This window comes from Trematomus bernacchii, unplaced genomic scaffold, assembly GCF_902827165.1.
Source record: "Trematomus bernacchii unplaced genomic scaffold, fTreBer1.1, whole genome shotgun sequence".
In the NCBI taxonomy this organism is placed as follows: Eukaryota; Metazoa; Chordata; class Actinopteri; order Perciformes; family Nototheniidae; genus Trematomus; species Trematomus bernacchii.
In genome coordinates this window covers 441,855-467,407 of record NW_022987800.1, presented here as the reverse complement: position 1 = coordinate 467,407, position 25,553 = coordinate 441,855, and the positions used below count along the sequence as shown (strand labels likewise).

The 25,553-nt window shown below is 42.9% G+C and overlaps 1 protein-coding gene across 1 annotated transcript; it reads right to left on the bottom strand.

Annotated features, from left to right (window-relative positions):
- On the bottom strand, nt 1-15,538 carry LOC117497935 (insulin receptor substrate 2-B). Its single transcript, XM_034149966.1, has 2 exons — nt 11,212-15,538; nt 1-3,542 (listed from the first exon to the last, which is right to left on the bottom strand). Exons 1-2 carry the CDS (start codon nt 15,212-15,214, stop codon nt 3,538-3,540), a joined length of 4,008 nt encoding a protein of 1,335 aa, XP_034005857.1. The 5' UTR covers nt 15,215-15,538; the 3' UTR covers nt 1-3,537.
- Between the last annotated feature and the right edge of the window lie 10,015 nt (nt 15,539-25,553).

Sequence of the window (25,553 nt, the reverse complement as noted above, 5' to 3'; positions counted from 1 at the left end):
TTACATGAACACATTTTTATTGCAATAGCTCTATCGAAAGCAAAAAAGTTTTGATAAATATAAACACTATGCCGATGCTCAAATCGCCTCCTCCCGCCCCCCTTTCCCTCCACGAGGAAAAACGAGAAAGAAAAGAGAGAAGGAAGTAACACAAAAACAAAAGAATAGGGGGGGCACCTGCCGAGGCGCCGATCATAACATGAAAAAAGCGACAACTTGAGTTTTCGTTATTTACAGAAGGAGGATTTTCCATTTCCAACACATTTTTTAACTCGTTTTTTTCTTCTTTTATCGTATATGGGACGTACGTCGCTGAAAAATAATGCACATACGAAGGATACACACCTCCACAGTATTTTTTTTTACTCTTTCTCTTTCCTGTAAAGCTAATAAACAACAGCATTCAACTCGGAAACTAAGAACACAGGAGATCTGCTTCCCAATCCCCCTCCTCCCAAATCCCCAGAGGAATTCTGGGAAAAATACGGACCCGCGATGAACATCATCTCCATCTTCATCGACAGCATTTCCAACCGTTAACTGTACTACACAGCAGCAAATAAACTGTAATATAGTTACAAAAAAATAAACATTAGGCAGAGGTTGTTACCCATTTCTTTATACAAATAACTGCAAAATGCCTATGTACTCTTAAAAAAGAAAAATACTAGCCTTGCTTTGTTTTTCAGAGAAACAAGGTCGCCCCAGTATGACAAAAACAACCAAAAATAAGATGATTATTCCCCTCTGTAAACTAGAATACAAAAGAAACCAAAATATTAGAGGAAAAAGGAAATTGCATAATGATGCAGTAACCCTAAGTCTTCTCTGCGAGGATTATATATATATAATGATATATTACGTAGGTCTTCTTTCTCATTTCTCCACCCCCAACAAGAAAAATTCACAACAGCTGATTTTCAACATCAGAATGGGTAAAATCGAGGACAGTTTTGAGGTTGAGTAGTTGCCAAAATAAACACAGATTCTGTGTAAATTAATTAATGGTCATGGTTTAAAAAAAAGGGGGTCAAATCCAACATGAAGGCAATCAGACATGAACAACATTTAGCCATTTTTTGAATAATGCTTCAAATAAGTTACAGAGGCTTCTTTCAAAAATCCCCCCCAGAAATCTTGCATTTACCATAAAATAAACCTCATAAAAGCAACACTTCGCTGTAGCATAGTAAGTACACAAAACATTTTTTCAAAACATAAGAAAATGTTCTTGGGCAGCAGCCTTAATATTCTTTGATCGTCCGACAAGTGGGGCAAATGAAAAGTATGTCAAATTGTTCGTAATGTACACATAAGACACGTCACAGGCTTTAAAAACAGCATTTGGTGGGTTTGAAATCAGACCGTTTGAAATGTGGATGATCAGGGAGGGGAAGTGGAGTTTCTGTACCGACGTTTTTCCGCTTAAACCTCGACACAAAACCGTCTCCAAATGAGGATTATTAAAAGACACACGGCTCAGTCGCTCAGATTTCCTGCTGTGCGGCACCACAGTGATGCGTCGCACACAAAAGAGCAGCGAGAGTGACAGGCCTTTTCAGTCAAAATGAATTCAAAACAGCAAAACAAAGAGTGGGAGGATTAAAAAGAAGGGAACAATCAGGGCATTTGTAGCATTAGATGAGCGAATACTGAAAAAAAAATTGCAATTCTGCGGGCTGTCAGTCTAGAAATAGGAGAGAAGCGTAGAAATGCTAAATATGGGCGTGTCAGTCTGTTAAAGTGTGTGTGTGTGAAGAGGCAGCAAGCATTCAGATAGGACTGTGATTGATGTGTGTGTCCACTGCCTGTCCGAATGTGTGTGCGTGTGCATATACGGGTGTGTGTGAGTTTGTAAAGGGGCAAGTATGACCAGCGCGCTGCACCTGGGGCTGAAGCTCAGGTTACTGGAAACCCCTTTACGTCACCAAGTGTGTGTGTGCGTCAATAGCATTGACAAAGAGCCAAAATGGGGGCCTAAATAGAGCAGACATGGGAGACGCCACATGACCGTGACATGCGTCTTTATGACGTGTGTGTGTGTGTGTGTGTATATAAATGCCACAGCTGTAAGGTACACACTTCACTTGCAGATATGTTATGTGTGCATAAGTCTTATGTTTGCATCCCAGTTTCAGCATCTGTACTTTAACCTTTTACAGTGTTGTGGTGTGTGTGAGCGAGTATGTATGAGAGTGTGATTGTGTGTGTATGTGTGTGTGTCTTTCCTTCGCTAACCTGAACTGTGCTACGGACCATATGAGGTAAAACTTAAGAAAGAAAAAATTAAAACACCTGCTTTAGTTTCGGATAAGTCAAAGTCGTGTTTCCAAAACTTAAAGCTACTTCCTGATGTATTTTTTTTTAAAGGAATAGTTTTCTGCGTGTCAGATTTTCGATGATGCTAGCTTAGCTTAGCATCAACACTTGAGATGGAGGGAAACAGCTAGCCTAGCTCTGTTTAAAGGTAACAAAATCCACCTGTCAGTTACTCGAGATCTCAATAATGATGCGATATCTTTTTGGTTCAACCTGCACAAAAGCCAAAGGGTACTTAAGACATTTCGGTATTTTACGAAATGTATTTAGGAGAGGGATGGACAACAAGACTTCAGGAAATTGTCCTCCATAATAACCGCCCATAAAACATGAATTATTAACTTTACACCTGGGTTTTATGTACAGATTAAACAATACAAGTTATAAAATATCAAACTATAAGCTTTAAAATATATTGTAATGTCCAATTTGAACTTTAGAACCAGGCTAGCTGTTTCCCTCTGCTTCCAGTCTTTATGCTAAGCTAACTAGCCTCATAGCTTTTGCCAAAACTACCCCTTTAAACACATCAGTAATGAATAAAAAACCATAAAACTTTCCAGCATTGCCGAGTACCATCGCTGTAGTGAAAGCAAACAAAGAAATGTACCGGAATATTTGTACCTATTGCAACAAATAAATATATAATATGTGCTACAGAACATGAGGAGGGTTGTTTCAGTACACTGTGGTAAAGATGGTATTTGGGAACAATCGCAGTACCTGTGAGCTTGTACCATTTATTTGGGTAATCTATTATAATAAATCTACTCCAACTTATGTAATAACTGTGCGGTACCATATTGAGGAAGGATAATGCATGGGGGGTAAAAAATAGAATTAAAATCATATTTTAAAGTCAACGCAACATAAAAGTCCGTACCATCAATGCCGTTGCTTCCAGCGTCCCTTTTTTAATACCGTATGGAGAGCCTGATAATGAGGCTCTTTTAACCCCCCCCCCCCCCCTCCACCAAAGTCTGTTGAAAAAGCAGCGTACACTCGCAGCATTGATTGTGAGAGGGGGGAAATTATAAAAAAAAAGAAAAAACAGGACAAGATATGCATAAAAAACACAAAAATAATGATGAAATACACTTATAAAAACTGCAAGCATTTTAGTCATCTGATGTTGTTGTTGTTTTTCTGAAGAGGTCAAAGGTCGAGAGCCCCGACCAGAGAGATGAGGAGGAAGAAGGGGAACCATTATCCCGACGCTCAGTCTGTAAGAGAAAATGAAAGAGAAGAGGTCAGAAATCCGCCTTCAGAAGCTTTTAAAGAGGCCCTATTATCGTTTTCTCTCTCCTGTAGTGTTTTATAGGTTTTTGTCAATGGTCTGCAAAGGCGAAAAAAAAACACAACGGTCCCCTCAGTTTGGGGGTTTCCTCCAACACACACTATTGAAATGTTGATAAATTGTGCAGAACCTAGCCTAAAAGTCAAGGAAGAAACATGCAACGTTTGTTTTGTACCATTGTATTAATCAATGGTCAACATTTTCAACACTAAAAGAAAGTTAGTAAAAAGACACACACTTTTAAGGCCCACTGTTAATTGACAAAACTATAAAAAGATGCACGTTTTCCACCTGAAATGACCATCAGCCACATACGTTCTTAAGAGGTTATTTAGCAAGCTTTTTTTACCAGGGATGCTCCGATCGTCGATCACCGGAATCAGTATCGGCCGATACCGATCGCCGATCCGATCATAGGGTGGGCGGGGCCTATGGGGATCTTCCATTTAAAGTGATGTCTAAAACTCAGTTAATGGGGCTCATTTGTATATTGCTTCAGTTTATAATCGTAACGGATCGAAAAGTTCAGATACATTTTTCAATACATGATGCGCTTCCACAAAAAACATAATTATTACATTCAAATGAAGTACATTATTCAAGTTTACATTAACCTTGGATAATAACACTCTCTCCCCCTCTCTCCCTCTCCTGACAGCCTGTCAGTATCGTCTCATGCAGCTCACTGATCCAGTAATGAGCGACCCGACAGTGAAGAATAAATATATGTATAACTAGTTTATCTTGTTCCAGAGGTAGATAAAATGGCTAAGTGTGTTAGGTCTAACTCTTAATGTGTGTTCTGCTCCGCTCACCGGTCCGTCACAGCGGGCGGAGCTGCAGGATTTCTGCTTCACACACACGTTGCATACCGCTATTTTACTGTCTTTTTCGGACACCTTAAATTACTGCCAGACCGGTGAAGCCATTTTGGCGAGCTTGTTTTGCCGCGCAGAGAAAAGTGTCATGTATTTTACGTCATGTGACCGGCTCTCCTGATCGGAGTGAATATCGGCCGATAACGATCGGAGCATCCCTATTTTCTTACCATTGTATTAATCAAAGGTCAAAATAATGAGTATTCAAAACTAAAAAGCTACTAAAAAAAGTTAGTAAAAAAGACACACACACACTTTCTAGGGCCTATAGTTAATTGACAAAACTATAACAAGATGCAATGTTCCCACCTGAAATACAATTATAATGACTATTATCTTAATTATCATTAGTTTACATAAAGATAAGATGAGTAATGAAACTATCCTGACCAACAACCAGACTTGTAAATAAGTTCTGTACACTCTTGGAGGTTATTTAGCACTGCTGTAACATCAACAATCATGGAAACAAACCTCTGGTCCTGTAATCACAGTCACATTGGGTCTGAAAGCTTTTTAAAAAAGACGCCCCACACATGTGAGACCCGGCGGCTTTGGCTCTCTCTACTCGCTGATTAAAAAAACGTGTTTGCCCGGTAAATAAGTGAGCGTGGCCGGTGAACTTTGGATCTCTGCGGCTGCCAGCAGACACACACATTAAGTCTGTTTCCTGCCTGCTATCACGGGCCGTTTTGGCCTCGTGTGACCCTGGGTTTCGTGGCCGGAGTCCAGCTGGGTTATTCCACTGAGAGCGAGGCTTTGTGCGAAACAACAATGTGAGCGGCACGCCACAATACCGACGCTTTGACAGGGGGCACGGCTGGAATGCTGCTGCGAATGTTTGTCAGGGGGGATGGAGGGAAAAAGATGGATAGAAAAAAAGACAGGAGCACACAGAGAGGAGGAAGAGAAGGAAGAGGAAGACCATCCAAATGATAGTCAAAGTAAGGTGACCACAACTAAGGGACGCAGACAAACCTGGCAACCCTAAAAGAGTTGAGGTAGCGGAAGAGCATTGCCGAACTAAAACTCAAATACCAAGACTTTGACGTAAGGAAAAAAACACGTGTCACAGATTGAGAAATAATATGTTGCATTGGCCCAAACATCAACCAAATGATAGCCTGAGGAAGGTGACCACAACTAAAGGATGCAGACAAACCTGGCAACCCAAGAGACTCACGGTAGAATCAAGAGCATTGCCAAAGAATCACTTTTTACTTGGGAGAAAAAGTGACGTTGCAACACGTATCATTGAAAATAAAAAAGATGTCTCCGTTATATATCTGCAAAGTTTACATTTCTCTATGTTAAGACATCTTTACTTAAACAAATTCATTTTTCAAAAGGCTATTTTAAGTTATCTTTACTTTGGCAACGCTAACATGTATCCCATGCCAAAGCCCCATTGATATTAATTGAGAAAGACGTGGAGATAGAAAAAGAGCAGTCGGAGGTCTCTGGGTTTTCTGCAGTCTCGTCCTGGACTTTAATCAAAACAACTTTCTTAGGACACACACACACACACACACACACACACACACACACACACACACACACACACACACACACACACACACACACACACACACACACACACACACACACACACACACACACACACACACACACACACACACACACACACACACACACACACACACACACACACCACACACACACACACACACACACACACACACACACACACACACACACACACACACACACACACACACACACACACACACACACACACACACACACACACACACACACACACAAACTTTGATGAAATAATCCAACACTTCTTGATATTTCTATGATGTTTTCTAGTCATATAAATTGTGAAAAAGGTAAAAACGTCTGACATTTCTGCTCAAAACACTATTCCCCTGCAGCTTGTAGACATTTTGGATTTTGCTGGTAGTTCAAAATGTAAAAAAAAACAAGAAACCAGGATAAATAAGTCGAACAAACGCTGTCGTTTTTTTTACACACAGACTTTCTCTTGTAAAACATCTAACGTCACATTCCAGTGAGTCTCGGGGTTCTCTAGTAAAACCCTGCTTTATTATTACCGTATGTCCGAGAGAGAAAGAAAGAGAGGGAAACATGAAGGTAGAAAATGGGAGTTCCTGCATGTTTGAGAGGAACCGGAGTGATTGAGGAACGAAAACCTCTGAAATCCACACTTCACAGTAACTGAAGTCTGCAGAGCACATAGCTGGCAGTGTGTAGGAGACTGTATTTCTGACGAGACACAACACTTCCCAAAGAGAGAGCCCTGCTGCATGTGGAGCTCAATTAATAACTCTTTCTTCCATTTGCATGACTTCCAAAGATAGTTTGTAAAACATGAATGACCAGCAGGTTTTAAGACCTTTCTGTAGAGGAGAAGAACAGCTGTTCACTTGCATCGAATCATCTGGAGCTGCATATAAGCTTTATGTTCAATAACTGTATCAATTCCGCACTATTTGAATGTCTTAAAGGTCCCATGTCACGGCCATTTCTACTGATCATAATTCCATTGCTGAGGTCTACTAGAATATATTTATATTGTGCAATTTTCCAAACTCACATTGGTTTCTCATACAGCATCTCTGTATAGTATGTGTATTCACTCTCTGTCCTAAACGGCTTGTTGGAGCTCCTGCCCCCCCCTCCTCCTGTGAGCCCAGTAGCCGTCTGCGAGACAGCGAGACACAGCGAAACCCAGCCCGAAACACACACACACCCGCAGCGTGGCTGGGAGTTTGTGTGTGTGCCCAGGCTGAGTTCCGCGGTGTCTCGCCGACCCCACACCAGTGAGCCAGCTCACAGTGTCCCGCTCCTCGCAGCAGCGAGCCTCGATATGAGAGAATATCAATATATATTAATTATTGTGAGACATCCTAGCTTTGTTTGGGACGGATACTCTTAAAAATATATAATAATAGTAGAAAAAATCCCTTTTATTTTTTGCAAAATACGTCAATTTTTCCAAATCATGCAGTCCTAGCTTACTATCACATGAGCAAAAGATCATTGATTACACAATGCAACTGAAATATAAACCTTGAGTCACCTCATGAATGCAGTACTTGTAACAGACTATTCCTACACTCTTGTATTTCTACTTTTTAACTACCAGATCTGAGTACTTTTGACACTTTGACAACAAAACCTCTGCAGAAAACAGTGGGATTTTCCTGTGACGGTCAGAAAGTAAATGGCCTTGTGTGCAATGCATGATGGTTAATAACTCTAACATCTGTGGGTGAATATATGAGGCTATTTGAGAGAGAGAGAGAGAGAGAGAGAGAGAGAGAGAGAGAGAGAGAGAGCCCTCTGAGCAGAAAGGGGGGTCCTGTTACCAGCGTGCCTCGGACCGGCCCATAAACTGGTGTCAGTCTGGAAATAGACTTGTAAATATAGAAGGGTTTGGCAGAGGAGGTGGGAACGAGAGGAAAGGGCAGCCGCGTACCGTCTCCTCCAGAGGTGGGGGGGTTACCGAGTACATTTACTCCAGTACTTTAAGTTAGTAAAGTGTTTTGTTTTGTTAAAAAGAGCCTGAAAAATCCACTGAAAGAGACAGAGATCGTGCAAAAGACGCCGTGGAGACACAGCTTTTAACCATTTAATGTTTGGTTAAGATATATTACAAGTCCACAAAGTAAAGAATCTTAGTTGTGTATTCTTTTATATGAGTTTTGACGTTTGACAGAATATAGTATTGCTTGTACCATCTTCTCCAGAGGTGGGAAGTGATTACATTTACTCAAGTACTTTAAGATAAGGACTGCCAGCTAGATTATATAAAACTCTTTTAATTATTCAATAAAACGGGATATTTAGCGATCAAACTTTCCCGAGAGAGAGAGCATCGTTTCTGAGAACAGAGAGCAGAAGTCAAAAGTTGAAACTAAAAAATGGAAATGATGGGGATGGAGATGGAAAGTACACATGGAGCTAATACATGCTGTTCTTTAGCTTGGCAAACCATCAGAGATGAAACCATTAAATAACTGGTGTATTGTTGAAGCTGAAACACAACCATATAGTCTTGTTTTGATTTCTCAAACACAGGTTTTTGCACGTTTTCTTAATTAATCTTGGACTGTGAACACACCAACTTTGGCTATAGAAAGTTGCAAAATGCAGATTAATTAAGTTATTAAAAGTATGACTGGTTGCAATACTACATGTCTTTATAACAAGGTTAAACAATGAACCATAACCCCTGTTGTTAGGGTTAGAAAATGCATCAAAATCGCAACTAATTTCATATAATATCCAAATAATAATAATAATGTTAAAGGCTAGATATGTTAAAAAAATACTATTTTTAAGTTAACATTTGTAGAACTGCAGAGACATCAAGACTTCTTTAAAATGAAACACAATCATGATCAATTTAAATATGATACAAGGATAATGAGAATAATTGTCAATTGATGTACAATAGTAGAGACTAAGCTGAACACTTTGAACTGTTCAATCCAACCTATCAATGTACCAAATGTATTTTCTGTGTGTCACTGTCTTCAATACATATTTTTAAAAAAAAGCAAAAAGGATCATGAGAATAATGACACAGATGATCAATTCCTGCAAAACTGATTTGCATTGTTAAACAAAATAAGCAATTTTCTCCAAATCGTGCAGCGCAACTCAAAAGTGCTATTTCTCCCACAAAGTCCTAATATTTCGTCCATTATTTTTCTCCCCCTGGCATCTCCAGTCTGTTTATCCCGTAAAGCTGAATTCACGTTTTATCTAATATTTACGGCTGAATTATCTTGACAGAAAACCTCCCTTTTCTCTCCTCTGGGTCAAGGATCCAGGTGTGCACGCATCGCAGCTGACAGGAAGTGCATTCCTGAGCGATGATGATGCGTTTCCTCCCAACTGTGTGCCTTGACACGCTGCCGCCGAAATTACAGCGCCACATCAAAGGCTGACACACACACACACACACACACACACACACACACACACACACACACACACACACACACACACACACACACACACACACACACACACACACACACACACACACACACACACACACACACACACACACACACACACACACACACACACACACACACACACACACACACACACACACACACACACACACACACACACACACACACACACACACACACACACACACACACACACACACACACACACACACACACACACACACACACACACACACACACGATAAACAAATGAGTCAGCCAGCGTTTGCAGAGAATCCTGACTCATGCACACACACACACACACGAAGCGAGAGTCAGGGAGGATGGGAGGGGGAAAGCAGGGAGTATAAAAGAGAGGACACGATATGGGAAAGGAGGCGATCAAAAAGGGGAAAGGAAAGACTGAAAACTGAGTCATAACATCCTCTTGTATTCCTCTTGATCTCCAACACACTGACTGCAGACCTAACCTCAGCACTAAATGTTAATAACACACACATATATATCCACGTCTGGGCTTTTTAAGACTGCAGCAAACTCACGTCTCAATGCAAGCTGCAGCTCCTATTTCAATACAATGTCCTATTATCAATATATATTTCATTCAAAGTGATATTCGATAACAGTGGCAACAAATCAAAACGTATGTAAAGTAAACAAGGTGCCTTTTTATGAGGATTTGCTGCCATTTTTTTTTGCACAATATACACATAAAAATGATGATAGTGGTCAGCGTGTGTCCTCAAAGGCTACTGAGTTTACTCAACACCGCAAAAAGTAAACACTATCAAGATCCATTCAATCACAGCACTGTTTTATGCATTTGCCAATATGCTAACCGCTACTGCACTCATCCCTGTTCTGTATACATAAATATATATTTGAACGATGTCTCAAGTGACAGCCTTAACAGCAGACAAAAGGCTGTGAACACACACACACTAAGTACACTCTGCAAACATGCCGACACAAAGAAAACAGCGGCACGTGCTCAGACGGAGAAAACACTACAAAAAGACAGGAAGTCGGGCCCTTTTTTGGGGGGAAATTCAGCCCTCACTTGACCTCAGATGAACCTCGAGCTAATTGTCTACTACACCACACACACAGACCTCAACATGAACCATATATTGGTGCCACTTCCTGTTATAGCCCGAGACTTTCAGCTCCCTGGATAGATGCCTTCAAAGGAGTAACTTCTGGCTGCTCAAAGCGCCCGAACGCAGCCTTGTCAAGATCACAGAGACTCCATCCAAAATAGATTTGCGAGATAAAATACGACTAATAATAGCATGCGGCACTTAGGGTTATTTTAGATTTCAGGGAGGGGAGAAAATATCCTCTTTCACTCATTTTCTCACACACACTGTCAAATGTGTGTGTAGACTGTAGTAAAGCAATACAACGATTGCAGATCCAAGATATACAATTATGAAAGGAGAGAATAACCTTTTGGATTTTAGAACAGCAATCTCCCTTGGAATGTAAATGAACTATTTCATTTGGGTTTTCATTCGGGGTCATTTTAGTGGTTTTGTGAACTCATTTCAAAATATGTTTTTTACGCATTGTTATTGTTTTTATGGATCTTCTCTTGCTCTGCAAAGCACTTTACGGGCTGCATCTTGCATGAAAGTTGCAACATAAATAAAGTTATTATAAAATGTGACTAATGCCTGTCAATGGAGACAAAATGCAGCATCTTTAGACACACACACACACACACTTGCATACTCACCCTTCGTTGTCGTTGTGACCCCGTCTGATTTGGTGAAGTCTATGCTGGCGTAGGCTCCGTTCTCCGGCGTCGGCACCGTCCCCGGCGTCGACACCAAACCCCCGTTGCTGCTCCCGGCTCCGGACGTTACTCCCGCGTTACTCCCATCCTCCCTCAGCTCCAAGGCGATGTAGTTCAGGCCGTTCTGGTATCCCACAGACATGTTCCTGCACATCCTGCCGCCTCCAGAGGACGCTGACGCTGATGCAGATGCTGCACCCATTTCCATGGATCTTACAGGAGCATGGTGAACCGGTGACTCCCCGCCGAGGCCCTCCATGGACACCCACATGCTGTCAAACGACGCCGAGCTGGTCCACCTGGAAGCCTGACCCTCCGCTAGGTAAGGGGCTGTGGGGTTGGCCGGTGTTGGGGGGTTTGCGGAGGGTACAAGTCCAGAGGGAGTTGAGTTAGAGGAAGATGTGGAGGAGAAAGTCTCTGAACTGTGTCTCCGTCGGCCTTGCGGGTCGGCTCGAACCACCTTGGGCTCCAGCTGTTGTGTCTGCACCCTTCCTGGGCTCGAAGGGGTGAGAGGAAGGAGAGGGGGTGAGGAAGAGGCGGGGGGAGGGTGGCCGTAACGTCCCTCGATCACACAGAGATGCTGCAGCATGGCTGTCGGACTGGTTTGAGTCCTCTCACCTTTGCTGAACGTCATGTCCGTGTAGTCGTCGCCCATCGACCTCCAGTGATCCCCGGCTCCAGGAGAGGCCCCAGGATTGGTAGCCAGGGGTCGGATGTAGCTCGGTGGGTTCCAGGGGGCGACTAGACTGGGTCTGGGTGATTGTTTTTTACATCCAGAGGAGTCCTGCTTATCTGCCCCCACCTCCACACTCATATAATCCTGGTGAGGGGAGGAGCGGCGGTCACTTGAAGAAGGCGCTTCGTCTTGGACAGTGTGGGGATAATCGGGGGGCTGTTGTTGGTGAGGATAATGATCGCCAAACTCGATGTTAATATACTCTCCGGGACTTGAGGGTCTTTCGGAGGAGCTGGCGGTGGCGGGGACAGATGTTGAGGTGCCTGAAGACGCCGTGGGGGGCTCACTAACCCGCAGTGGACCGTGGAAACTTCTTCGGCCCAAAGGAAGGCGGTTCGGCCTCTCGGCGCGTCTGTCGGCCATCGCTGCGGTCGTGTGATGAGCACCGTAAGGCGGAGGTGGGTGCGAAGGGGTTAAATTGCTGCTACTGCCTCCCCCACCCCTTTTCTCTGGTGTTAACATGGAAGCTGTGGCAATGGATGAAAAAACTGGCTTGGCAGGAGAACTCATGGGAACATACTCCCCATATTCCTTCTCATCTCTCTCTCTGGTGGGGGCTTTGTAGGAGCGAGGGAGGGAGAAATAAGGGCTGTAAGACTTTGGGGTGCCCTCAGGTGTACCAGGTGTATAATACCCATCGTTCCCTTCATTTGGGGGCTTTCGTGACCCACCGCTGCAGTACGACATGTCCATATATTCTCCATTTTCTGGTCTCTCTGCTATGCTGTCACTCCCACCGGGCATGCTGGAGCTACTGTGAGGGCTGGGGGAGGCCGGATGTCCTGGGGAAGGAGAGCCTCCGCCCCCTGGGAGCATCATCATGTAGCCGTGGGAGTCTTGGGGCTGGAGCTGGTGGGCTGAACGGTGACCTAAAGCTGGACTGTGAAACTGCGGGGAATTAGAGGCGGGGTGGGGGTAAGAGCCGGGTTGCATAGGCATGTAGTCAGGGGGAGTGTCCTGCGACGATGAAGCCACGCCACACATCATAGGCATGTAGCCGCTGTCTTCTTTAGCAGAGGAAGAGGAAGATGGAGGAGGGCGATCAGAGCTGGTTTCAGTACGGGAGAGAGTGGAGGGTCGGCTCTGCTGGCTGTGATCGGAGCAGGAGCTGTAGTCGGATCGTAGCGATGAAGAAGAGGAAGAAGGCCCGCCACGAAGCAACCCACTGCCAAACGGTAACACGATATCCGACCCTTCATCCAATGAGAAGTTGGTCTGGGTCATTTTCTGGTAAACTGCTACTCCAGAACCACCAGTCGCTCCACTACCACCGGCAGCAGCAGCAGCCGCTCTGGAGAACGAGTGCGTCCTCCTCCTCAGCGACGATGAAGAAAAGCGGTCGTCTTCCGTCGTCGACGTGCTTTCGTCTCGTGGCGTGTCTCCTCCGCTGTTGTTTCCAGAGCTGGTGCCGAACACTTCCCGGTTCCAGCCCATCGCCATGTAGTCGTTTAGACAGTTCTCTTCTCTGATTGGCGGCGTGTTTCCGAGGGAGTCTGGCGTGTTGCTCCGCACCCGGAAGTACCTAAAGTCGCCGGGACTGGATCCGTATTCATCCGATGAGTTGAAGCCTCCGTCGGATGGAGAGCCGCATATTGAGGCGCTCGATGGGCGGGTTAGTGTGTCGGAAACGGAGCCATGGCCGCTACTGGAGGATACGCTAACTGGGCTGGTGGTGGAGGGGAAGTGGGAGACTGGGAGTGAGGCGGAGCGGGCATGATAAGCGGACGACGACCCCTGGATGGCTCTGACGTAGCGTCCACTTCCTGTGCTCGTACCAGCATTTCCTGTAGCGACACCACTGCTGCCGGCGCCTTCCTGACGACAATGATGGGCCCGTGCAGAGTTGAGGTGAACCAGACTTCCTGTGGCAGAGCGAAACGGCCGGTTCATCGTCCCCTCACCCTCACTGGATGTTCGGAAGCGATAACCACTCGCCCCGGAGCTTTTACTCGACGGTGGCGTGCCGACGACTGACTCTGTTCTCGACCGCCGCTGGAGTCCCGTCTGGCTTGGAGGCAGGTTTCCAAGATGGCGCCGTGTTGTGATGAAGGGCATCGGGTTGGAGCCGGATGATTGGCTCTTACTCCTGGGCCGAAACTCTGCAAAAGCTTTCAGGGCTTTCATCGTCTCCAAGATGGTTTCATGCATGTTTTGGGCCACGACAGAATCATCCACCTGCATCCATATCTCCCCGGGCCCGATAGAGGAGGAGCGGCCCACCTCAATGAAAAAGAAACTTTCTGAATGTCCACAGCGTCTGATATTCATCAACTGGAGGTTAACACAGGGGGTTTCAGAGTTCAACTTTACCAGGTGAACCGTTTTCGTTGAGAGGCATAGCCGGTAAACACCTGTGAGGTTTTTAGTTTGACCCAGTCCTTTAGGTTTCACATTCACCTGCCACACCTCTTTAAACACAGTACCAGGGGTGACAGTACCATATCCATCATCTAAATCATCTGAATCCACATGCCCTTTTTTGCCCTCACACATCAACTCACTGACAGCCACGTACCAGTCCTCCTGCTCCAGCTCGTTTTCCGCCACAATGGCAAAATATTCATCCTTAGTGTAAAGCGCAATGAGGTGTTTGTTTTTGGAATCCGCCCTTTTGTTCACCGTGAAGCACTGGTAGAGGTAAATAACCCTTTTCGGGGGAGAAGCGGCCACCGCTCCACCGCTTGCAGCAGACGCGGCAGCAGCAGCGGCAGCAGAGCGCAGGCTGCTCCTGAATTTCTTCTCGCTGTCATAATACTCCAAGCGGCTCGGACCGAGGTGACTGGCAGCCCTGAGCACAAAAAACCTCTTATGTCCATGTTTCTGCTTCCTTAAATAGCCACATTTGCGAATATCATCCACAACATCGGAGGTGTTAGTGACGCTCACCGCCGCGTAGATATGGCTGCCGCTAGCGGCGGGCGAAGCGGCAGATTCCTCCGCGGTGGAAGAAGAAGAGGCTTTCCTGCAGCCTGGAGACTCTGCAATGTTTTCCCCGGAAAGATGCTGCTGCTGTGGGGCCAGCTGGTAGTGATGGTGGTGGTTGGAGGGCGGGAGATGTTGATGCAAGCGAGAACCACCACCAGCACCACCTCCGATATTAATTAACTGGGAAGGGGGTTCCCCGACCGATCCGTCTCCATTTGTACCGTGCGCCTCCACCATCAACATCACTGCTTTACCCTCCTGGTAATTCGTGAAATTTGCCATTCTGCAATCAAAGATCACTCTTTACTAGCTATTCGGAGTGGAGCTAGACCCCATTCTTGTTGTTTTTGGGAGACGAGCTCCCAGAGTCCGGCTAGGCCAGCTGGCTCAGATTTTTTTAATGCAAAATCCACACCGGCTTTGTTATTCCGCCAGAAAAGTAGTCCTCTCGTCCCTATTTTGTATTCCAAAGCGTGCTTTTTTCTCACGGATTTAATCCTACCGTGTGTGCATGACCACGCACTGCCGTGTTTTCTATAATCGGGAGGGATCCGGCTAGCTCGGGTTAGCAATCCGTCCCCTTCTCCTCCTTAACACATCTCTACGGGCGAGAGCACAAACAACACATGACCCTCCGCGTCACACAGCAAACGGGAGGAACAAAGACGCAAACACGGCTTCTGATTGGTCTGTCAGTTTGATTGACGTTCCATGAAGGCTGTGGCAACCAATCGCTGTGGGATATTAGAGCTTTTGCGTCAACACATGACCCTCCACGTCACACTCCAAACGGGAGGAACAAAGACGCAAACACGGGCTCTGATTGGTCCGTCGGTTTGATTGACGTTACATGACAGCTATGTCAGCCAATCGGTGGAGGGTATTGGTGCTTTTGCGTCAATAGCTGCCACCAATCACGTTGCAGAGAGTTTTATTGAAGTTAAAAATAAGGCGGTGACTTCAGGGCTGATCTGGAGTCTGTTGTTAGGGTTTACAGCTATTCTTTTGAGTAGAAAGCTGATCCCAGACATGCAGACGAACCAAAGAGCCCCCGGAGTCTTCCCCCTGTAGCTGTGAGCAGACAGGTCTGGGGTCAGGCTTTAGGTTTTAAAAAATATATATATATTTCAGACCTTCAGGTATTTTATACGAGCCATTACCCTGAAATAAAATAAAATAACAGCTGCTTACACATAATTGCATCAGAAATACTACTTTTACATTTCTCGCTTTCATTAATATATCATAATTCATAGAAAATATAAATCCAATATGATCCACAAAAATATTCAAAAGTAACAAGATGTATGCTTAAAATATGAGCATTAAAAAAGTAAATGAAATGAGAGACAACCAATTAAATACATATCTAAGAAGGATTAATATAGTATAACAAATATTTGTATTGTGTATGTAAATGTTAAAAGATTACTGTTTTTTACCAAGTATAATTTTGAATGTAGTTTTGAGCAAGATTTAGTAGAAAAATGTAATGGATCCACAAAGGCCACATTTAGGCAATTAATCATGATTTAATCAATGTTGTCCGTGTAAAATCCTATATCAAACAAATGCAGAAAAAACAGACTTCCTCTGTAAAAGAAAAAATCAAAAATCAAAGCAGTAACTTCAATTTTGAATGGATAATTGCGCATTTCACTTGACACTATTCCCTGTAGTTTTTTTTTACCTTGTTTAACATCCCATTTCTCTCTCATCCACCTCTAAGTAAAAGCTAATTTAGTGACCTTAGATCACTCTGATCACGCCCTGAGGATATTAACAGCTCCCCAAAATCTTGGACCGGTTTCCTGCAAAGCCTGAGGTTTAGTAAAACACACAGAGCCGCTCTCCGGTCATGTGAGACTCCGCTTGAGAGTTTGGGAACCGGCCAGCCAGCGTGTCAGCGAGGGTCAGGCCAGCTGGTGTGACCTCACACGGCCTGTAACGCTAAAACCAATCCCCTCCTTGGCACACTGCGGTGAATTCAGATCAAATCCACGTTTCATTACACCCAGCCTTCCACGGCATCTGCCATTCGTCACGCTTTTGAAAAAGTATTTCACATCAGGATGCTTTGAAAACTTTGAACGAAACTGTCTTTGTGCTAAGCTAATGGCTAATGTGGATCTATTCTAATGTGTGCATATGCATAAATGTGTCTGTTGATTGTGTATATATAGGATATACATATTTTTAGATGTATTTTTAGACGTATTTTTGTATTCGGGATTGTGGGTAACGGCATTTCGATCTCTCTGTCTGTACACAAAAATGTATTATAATGTTTAATGTACAGGTATTTGTGAAGTAAAAGTAAAACGTCGTCAGAAAAATAAGTAGTGGAGTAAAGTACTGATACCAGAAAGATGTACTTACAGTAAAGCTAGGGTACGTAAGAATGGAGAAACCAGCTCGAGTGCGCGAGAATTTGAAAATACGCAGCCGGAAAAAATCTGCCCCTTCCTTCAGACTTCCTTACAGAGCCCCTCCTCCAACACACACGAACGCACACATGACCAATGAGGGCACGAGATAAGTTTGTGCACAGATGGAAGGCTGACAGGCAGGTAGGCCATCCAGTTATTTTAGCCGGGCCGGCTCAAATGATTGGTCGTGCTTTTTACAGTATTACGGCTTCCACAGATGACATGTTTTAATGTATTTATTGTCAAAGCATTTAATGTATTCATTGCTATCGGGATGCAGCTTTCCATGGAATATAACAAAAAGGGTTTCTGACGTGAATTACCTACCCCACCTTTAAGTACAATAACGAAGTATTTGTACTCCACTACTTCCCACCTCTGGTTCCTAAAGCATTCGAGCAGGACTCCCCCCCCCCCCCTTTTCCCAGCGGAGGATCTGAGTTCCTCCTCCACTTCTCGGAGAATGCCACGCTCGGCCTCCCAAGCCTCTACTACACTCTGCGTGCAACAATCTGCTGGATACTTTTATCCCAAACACCTTGGAGTGGGATCATGTGAAGCGCAGCTGGTCCCGCTGGGAATCAGACCCTTCAAACACTGCCATGTTTTACCAACTCTCGACCACCTGTCTGCTAAATGTCATTGAATTGGTAATTTGTTTCTGTCCTCATGCATTATACTGTGTATTCTCTCCAATGTGTTTGTAATACATCATGCATTGGCCTACAATTTGACAACTATACAATAATACACACTCAGACACTCAAATCCAACACCAGACACTTTTTACGCTGCTATGGACAATCTTACACTAATGTACATTTCCCAAAGATATAGAAGTGACTGTTAATTTGTATATATTGATTTTTGTGCTTTTTTCACGTCTAAGTGTGTGCATACTGTATGTATAAATGTGTCTGTTGATTGTGTATATATAGGATATACATATTTGTATACATATTTTTATATATATTTGTATTTTTGTATTCGGGATTGTGGGAAACGGTATTTCGATCTCTCTGTCTGTACACACAAACTGAACGATTGACAATGAAGTTGACTTCTCCTGACTTCTCTAGAAATACGTTTTCTTGTTAAGATACGTTTCAACCAAAAAGTCAAATTAGTTGCAGTTCTGGACCTTTGATATAGCATTACACAATATTGCTCTAATGGTGAGTTTGTCTATTACTTTCAAGGTCATTTGCAACATCAATACCAACGTAATATTTGGGAATTCACTTCAGAGATTGCCTAAGACTCGTTAGCTTAGCATAAGGCATCACAGGTTTCAAGGGCCCTTATTGTAAGAGATTGGAAAGGGCCGTCTTTACAGTGTAAATTACAAAAGAACAAAGGGAGATGGATGTTATAAATGCAGTTAAAAACCAAATCACAGACTCAAAAAGTTCTGTCCACCAATTTAAGAGCGTAGGTTTCAAGGAGTATAACATCAGTACGCTATAATGCACCAAAAGTTGAGGTATTTTGGGAAAATCGGCCCAATAAACGTATGAAATTAGCCTGACTCAAAACAAACTGGCGATTTGAAGGGCAAGTAATTTGCAAGACCATGCTATAATTTACCCTCTTGTTTCCCTCTATCACTCTTTCACCTCTTTAACCTCTTGTTACGGAAAAAACTGGACAGCATTGTGAGAGCCAAGGCCTCCCAATCTCTCCCACTATGAGAGCTGCCAGTCGAAACCCAACTCTCCCCGGGGAATTGTCAGCTGCTTTTCAAAGGAAGCCCGGTTCTGCTAACCTCCGTCAGTCAGACCCACCTTTCATCTGCTAACTGTGGGAATATCTGGACTCACATAGCCTCCAACCTTTAGCCTGGTTTCTGTCTCACTTTAATATTAAAGGTCACCTATTAAGCAAATTCGACTTCTTCATGTCTCTTCTACATCAATATGTGTCCCCTCTGTGTAAAGAGATTCTGAAAGTTTCAGGAAAAAAGATTCTCTCTCTTTTTGTCCTGATCCATTTATATAAAAACCTGTCTGAAAATGAGCTGATCAGATGTTGGCCACTTTATGATGTCATAACGATGTTTTGGCTTGAGTAACCATTAGCCAATCACCTACTAAGGTAACCCCCCCCCCCCCACCTTATCACCTGAATCTCCTCCTAGAGCACCATTAGGCGCTTTCACACCGGAGTACTTTTACCCGAACTTTTCCCGTTTAGTTCTGTTAGTGCCTGGAATTTTGCGTTCACACCAAAAAGAGAACTTAGTTCATGAGAACTTTTACCCCCTTTTTAGTCCCTGCTAGAGAGGTGGTACTTTCCTGGGGAGAAAAAAGTACACATTTCTGATTGGCTGGGCGAATTGCAAACCACGCCCCGTGAAACTCTGAAAAGTTTTTTGAAGCCACCATTGTATTTGCTGGCATTAGCATTATTAGCATTAGCATTAGCCCCGCGCACCAACGGAGAGAGACTAACTTATGGCCACACAAAAATAAAACATGGGAGCGGTGGAGTGATGAGGAGGTGTCGGCGTTCTGGCGATTTACTCTGAAGGCTTCAGTAGAAGCTGCTGGGAGTCCCAGCAGCTTCTACTGAAGCCAGTCCCCAACTCCGGGGACTTCTGGCCGGGGACTTCGGGTGGCAGTATACGACGTGAAGTTGTTTGCGGCCTGCCATTAAACCCAAAGCAAAAGAAGAAGAAGTGACGTCAGCGGCTTCATTTGCCTAATCCTCCCTCAGGGACTTATTCCGGTGTGAACGCGATCTGCTCTTTAGTTCCATGGGGGAACTAAATGCTGGGAACTAAGTGCTGGGAACTAAGTGCTGGGAACTAAGTGCTGGGAACTAAGTACGGCAAAGTACTTGGTGTGAAAGCGGCCATTGTGTTCTTTTTAACCAAATCTCTCTCAGAGGGGCGTGGGGAGTGGCTCCTTAATTTCATCTAAAGTAACAGACAGAGAATCAGCACTTTTGAAACAGGGCTGAAACAGAGGGGATTATGGGATGCTGCAATGATCTGTTTGGTGTTTGGAGCCAAACACTTCAGAGACATGTTTTGTATATATCTGAGACCTGTGATATATTGATGAAAAACAGTATAATAGGGGACCTTTAATAGTAAACAAGAAGCATCTAGAAAAATGTGCCTTTTCAGTTTTAACCTCACGTTACATCAGAAGAGTTTGTATGCCCTTTTCCATAACATTCCTGGTATGTTTATAGGCTTTGAAAACACTCCTTTTTTGATGCCTACTAATTATATTGAGTTAATATACTCAACCCCACTCTCTTGAGAAGATGAAGGACTGCTCTATTGTCACAACATGCTTTCGCTGTGAGTTTTATCACTGCTATACTTTAGAAAATAGTGTTACTGTAAGTTAAATATTTGTATTCCCCTTTAACTTATAAACTGTTATTAGGTCAGTTTTCTTGCATGCCTTTGCAAATATTTTGGATGCACACATTTTAAGTTTTATGCATTTGCATTTGCACCAGAGCCTTTCATCTGCTAACTGTGGGAATATCTGGACTCACTTAGCCTCCAACCTTCAGCCTGGTTTCTGTCTCACTTCAATATTAAACTAGGAGCATCTGAGGTTGTTCTTGTACGTCTGAAATTCCGCAGAATCCCAAATTCCTGTCATATTCTCTCAACCCTTAGAAAAACACCCAGGCGTATTGTTTCAGTGCTTTCGTTGTCTTCGAAACAATAGGTGCGGTCATGTCGAGCAGCATGTTTTTGAGTAAAACCAGCTGTTTTATCATGGTTTCGTGAGACTTAAGACACTGATTGCGGCACATGTTATTTGACATGAGCGAGAGAACAAAAGGAGTGTGTGTGTTCAGGCCCAGGTGCGTGTTTGCATGTGTTTAAGTGTGCGTATCAACTGGTTGCTAGGTTGTCGGTTAAATGATGCAAATTCAACCCGCAAAATCAAGTCATTTGTAAAGTTGCTTTGTGAGATCGCTCTGTGATGCATCGCAGGGTTTCTTAGGCTCTACTTTCAGACTTTACATGTACTAAAAGTACTGTTAATAGCTAATAAGAGCCTATAGGAGCGAGCCATGTTGCTCCTCTGTAAAGTAGAAAAGAGCCACATTTGCAGAATCACATAAGAGTGTTGTTTAGCTTTTATTTTGCTGCGTGTATTGTTTACAACGGCGTCCCTTTGTTTTGAAAAGTGGAAAGGTCATAGGGAGTCTGAAAGATTGGTAAATGGTCTTTCAAGTATACAATTTACGCAGTGCAATAGGGAAATTGCGAATAACAGGAATCTATGTCCAGAATTGTATTGTTTTATTGGTCAATTTTGTATATATATATATAATGTTTGCATGTTTGTTTTTTCTATATTTACATTGTATTGTATGATTACGTCTTGTGCAGATAGATAGATAGATAGATAGATAGATAGATAGATAGATAGATAGATAGATAGATAGATAGATAGATGGATGGATGGATGGATGGATAGATGGATGGATGGATAGATATATAGATAGATAGATAGATAGACAGGTATTGATAGATAGATTGAGAGAGAGATAGATAGATACAGACAGGTAGAGAGATAGATTTCTTTGCAAGATATTATTCAGAAAAAAAGATGCTTTGAAATTGTAATTGGGACAAAATCAACCATGTGAAAAAGTGGTGCACATATCAAAACATTCTCTTGCTGTATTTGATGTGTTTTATTTGTTTGATGTCCTATATATATCCATGTTGCACTGTTGGAGGAGCCTGTGACTTCAGTTTTTCATTGCCATATCTGCACTGTAGCTACTGTACACATGACAATATTCCCAGCCTAGCCATTGTTTATTCTTATCTTTACAGCCAATTACAGACCCTGCTCTTCTCCCTTTTCTTGATTCTCACCGTGACACAGCGCCCTCTGCTGGTCCTGGATCAGCCCTTCAGTCTCTCTCTGTTTCTTTTGTACTTGCAACAAAGGAGCAGAGCCAACAAAGCTGCAACACACTCAGAGGAAACACAAAGGAGAGCATGCTTCCCTTTGTTACACACACACTCTGTTATTACAGAACAGGCACACTGCACCACAATGCAATTTAAACAGACATACACTTTATATATTTATTTAACCGGGAACACATGAATGCACATGTTCAAAACAACAACAAAAGACCCTGTGTTGTTTTTAGGATCATTAAACATGTCTCCTATGCCAAAGCCCCATTGATATTAATTGAGAAAGACGTGAAGACAGAAAAAGAGCAGTCGGAGGTCTCTGGGTTTTCTGCAGTCTCGCCCTGGACTTTAATCAAAACAACTTTCTTAGGAGACAAGCCCATCTGAACTGAATTGACCTCCATCACACACACACACACACACACACACACACACACACACACACACACACACACACACACACACACACACACACACACACACACACACACACACACACACACACACACACACACACACACACACACACACACACACACACACACACACACACACACACACACACACACACACACACACACTTGTATTGTTCTGACCAGTCGTTTTCTTCATAAAACCTAACTGTTGTCTACTAAAAGAACATTTTTAATAGTTTTTAGTATTTTATATTTCTGGTGGATTCTCATATTTGTGTTTAGAGTCTAATTTAGCCATTGTATTTATTTTATTTAAATATTGCCTCTTCTGCACAACCCTCCAAATATTTTGCACATCTGTAAACTATCATCCACTTCCATTATAATACTACACATATTTTATTGTATTATTCCAAATACTTTGCAACAGTATACTGCACGCAGTTTTTTTTAGTATATTCAGATTTAATGTAAATCATTTCTCACATCTTAACGTATAATAGTTTCAATTGTTTTTATCACATTTTATGTTTGTTTTTCTTACTTTTTATCTTCTTTAGCTGTTTTTATGTATACTCCATGTACCCAAAGACACATTCCCTGTATGTTTAAAACCTACTTTGCAATAAACCTGATTCTTTAATTAAAGAACTTCTGGTAAATGAGGGCCTCCCTGTGAAACCTTCCTGATTAAGTAAACAATTGGAAAAAGCAGAGGGAAAGACAAAAAACACTGTATATTATATGTAGAGTGTAAAAACATTGATGCACCTATTTACTTTCTTGACTTTTAAATTCAAAATACAGTTCTGGTACCAAACAAACAACCTTCAACAACATGAAGTCATTGCAGCACAAATATGTACATTTATTACGTCTAAAACTACAAATATATTTATTTTTCACGAGGTTTATTTTGAATCTGTTAAATTTGAATGTCTGATTTTTAAACCCTATAATCACATGGGTGTTTGTGTACACAGGGGCATATTTGTAACACTTTTAAAAGTATTTTTTTCCATGCTTTCCTGTCTTTATGCTAACATAATGGCTTCCCAAAAATGTTTAAAATATTCCCTAAAATGTAGCTACAGTAGTTGCTTAAAAACCTTTATGACATACTTCTTACCGTAAAGTATCACATACGTTCCTCATAGTTAAATATCATGCAAACGTATTCATTTGAACACATTTAAAGGTGGGGTAGGTACATTTGAGAAACCGGCTCGAGATCGCTAGAATTTGAAAATACACAACCGGAGAAAATCTGCCACTTCCTTATAGAGCCCCTCCTCCAACACACACGAACACGCACATGACCAATGATGAGGGCACGAGATAAGTTTGTGCCCAGATGGAAGGCTGACAGGCAGGTAGGCCATCCAGTTATTTTAGCCGGGCCGGCTAAAATGATTGGTCGTACTTTTTACAGATGACATTTTTTTATGGATTTTTTTGTCAAAGCACTTCAGATATTCATTGCTATCGGGATGTTAAGAGCATTCCATGGAATATAACAAAAAGTGTATCTCGAGCCGGTTTCTCAAATTTACCTATACCCTACCTTTAATGTATTTTATTCCTCATTTAGTTTATTCCCTATGACTTTTGATGTATATATGAAGCAAATATCCCCGCAGCAGATCACATTCACATGAATAATCCAGACTTAATCCCCCATTCCTCAATATATCTATAATCTTTCCGATCCATATTCCTCCTTATCCTATATCACTATATCATAATCTATATTGACCTCTTCCTGCAAACCATACACACTGGCATTAACGCCTGGATAACAGCGCAAATCCTCCATAATCTCAGCTCTACACGACACGCACAGATTGTTGGAGCTCAGTTAAGGCCCCTCCACACCAAGCCGATTTCGGCCGTCGATAGATGTCGATAGATGTCTGGCCGTCGATGAGCGTCCTGTCGACCTACTCAGATTGGTGTGTCCCGCACCGTCGTGTTTTAGACGCTCCTTATAAAGATCTGGGGTTGGAGATAGAACATATTTCGAGTCAATAATCGCGATTTGATGGGGTATCTCTTGTAGCTTTGAATATTTTCCTCTATTGATTCTAGAGGAGTAAACTATACTATGCCCTCTGAGGTAAACTTTAAGGGTCTCCCACAGTGTGGCATTAGAGATTTCAGGGGAGGTGTTTGTTCATCGTGCCTGATTATAGCGGCGTGGTGGTTGGATGTTTTTTGTGCTGTCAAGCTTCCAATTATACGCTCTTCCATGCCGGTGAGTAGCTTCTGTATGTCAGAGAGAGACAGCGCCTGGTTGCCGGCCTCGCCATGTGCGGAGTTGTTGCTAGCTTGTGAAGCTAACCCACAGCCCTCCTCGTCCCCCGCCGTCGCTCTCATTGTTGTCGCTTTTCTTGGTCTTCTTCCCCATGACAAACCGCGTACAGTCGAAACCAAGTCAAAGTCACTCTTAGAAGCAGGCCTTGCAAGTTTAGATGGGAAATCAGTAGGGCAAATGACAAATAAATGTTAAATGGTGACAGAGCTCTTCCGACTAGCAGCTTACTCCGCCATTCGCCAAACCGGAACTCACTGTACTTATTATTTAATCATAACCAGTAACACCAGGAGCAGATGGAGGTAATGTAGTCATACTGTACATTAGATGATACAATGTTCAGCTTTAGTGTTTATAAAATGGGATTATCCTGTAAAGACAATGTTCCGGCCGATAATGGAAAATGTATATTATTATGTTATATTCTGATAATGAAGTTATAGTTGATAAACTCTTGGACCATAATACAAATCCAAATTGCTTTTATTGACTTAACAAGCGCTGCATTCAACACTCAGATACAGTCGGTAGTGGAATGCAATTTTAAAGT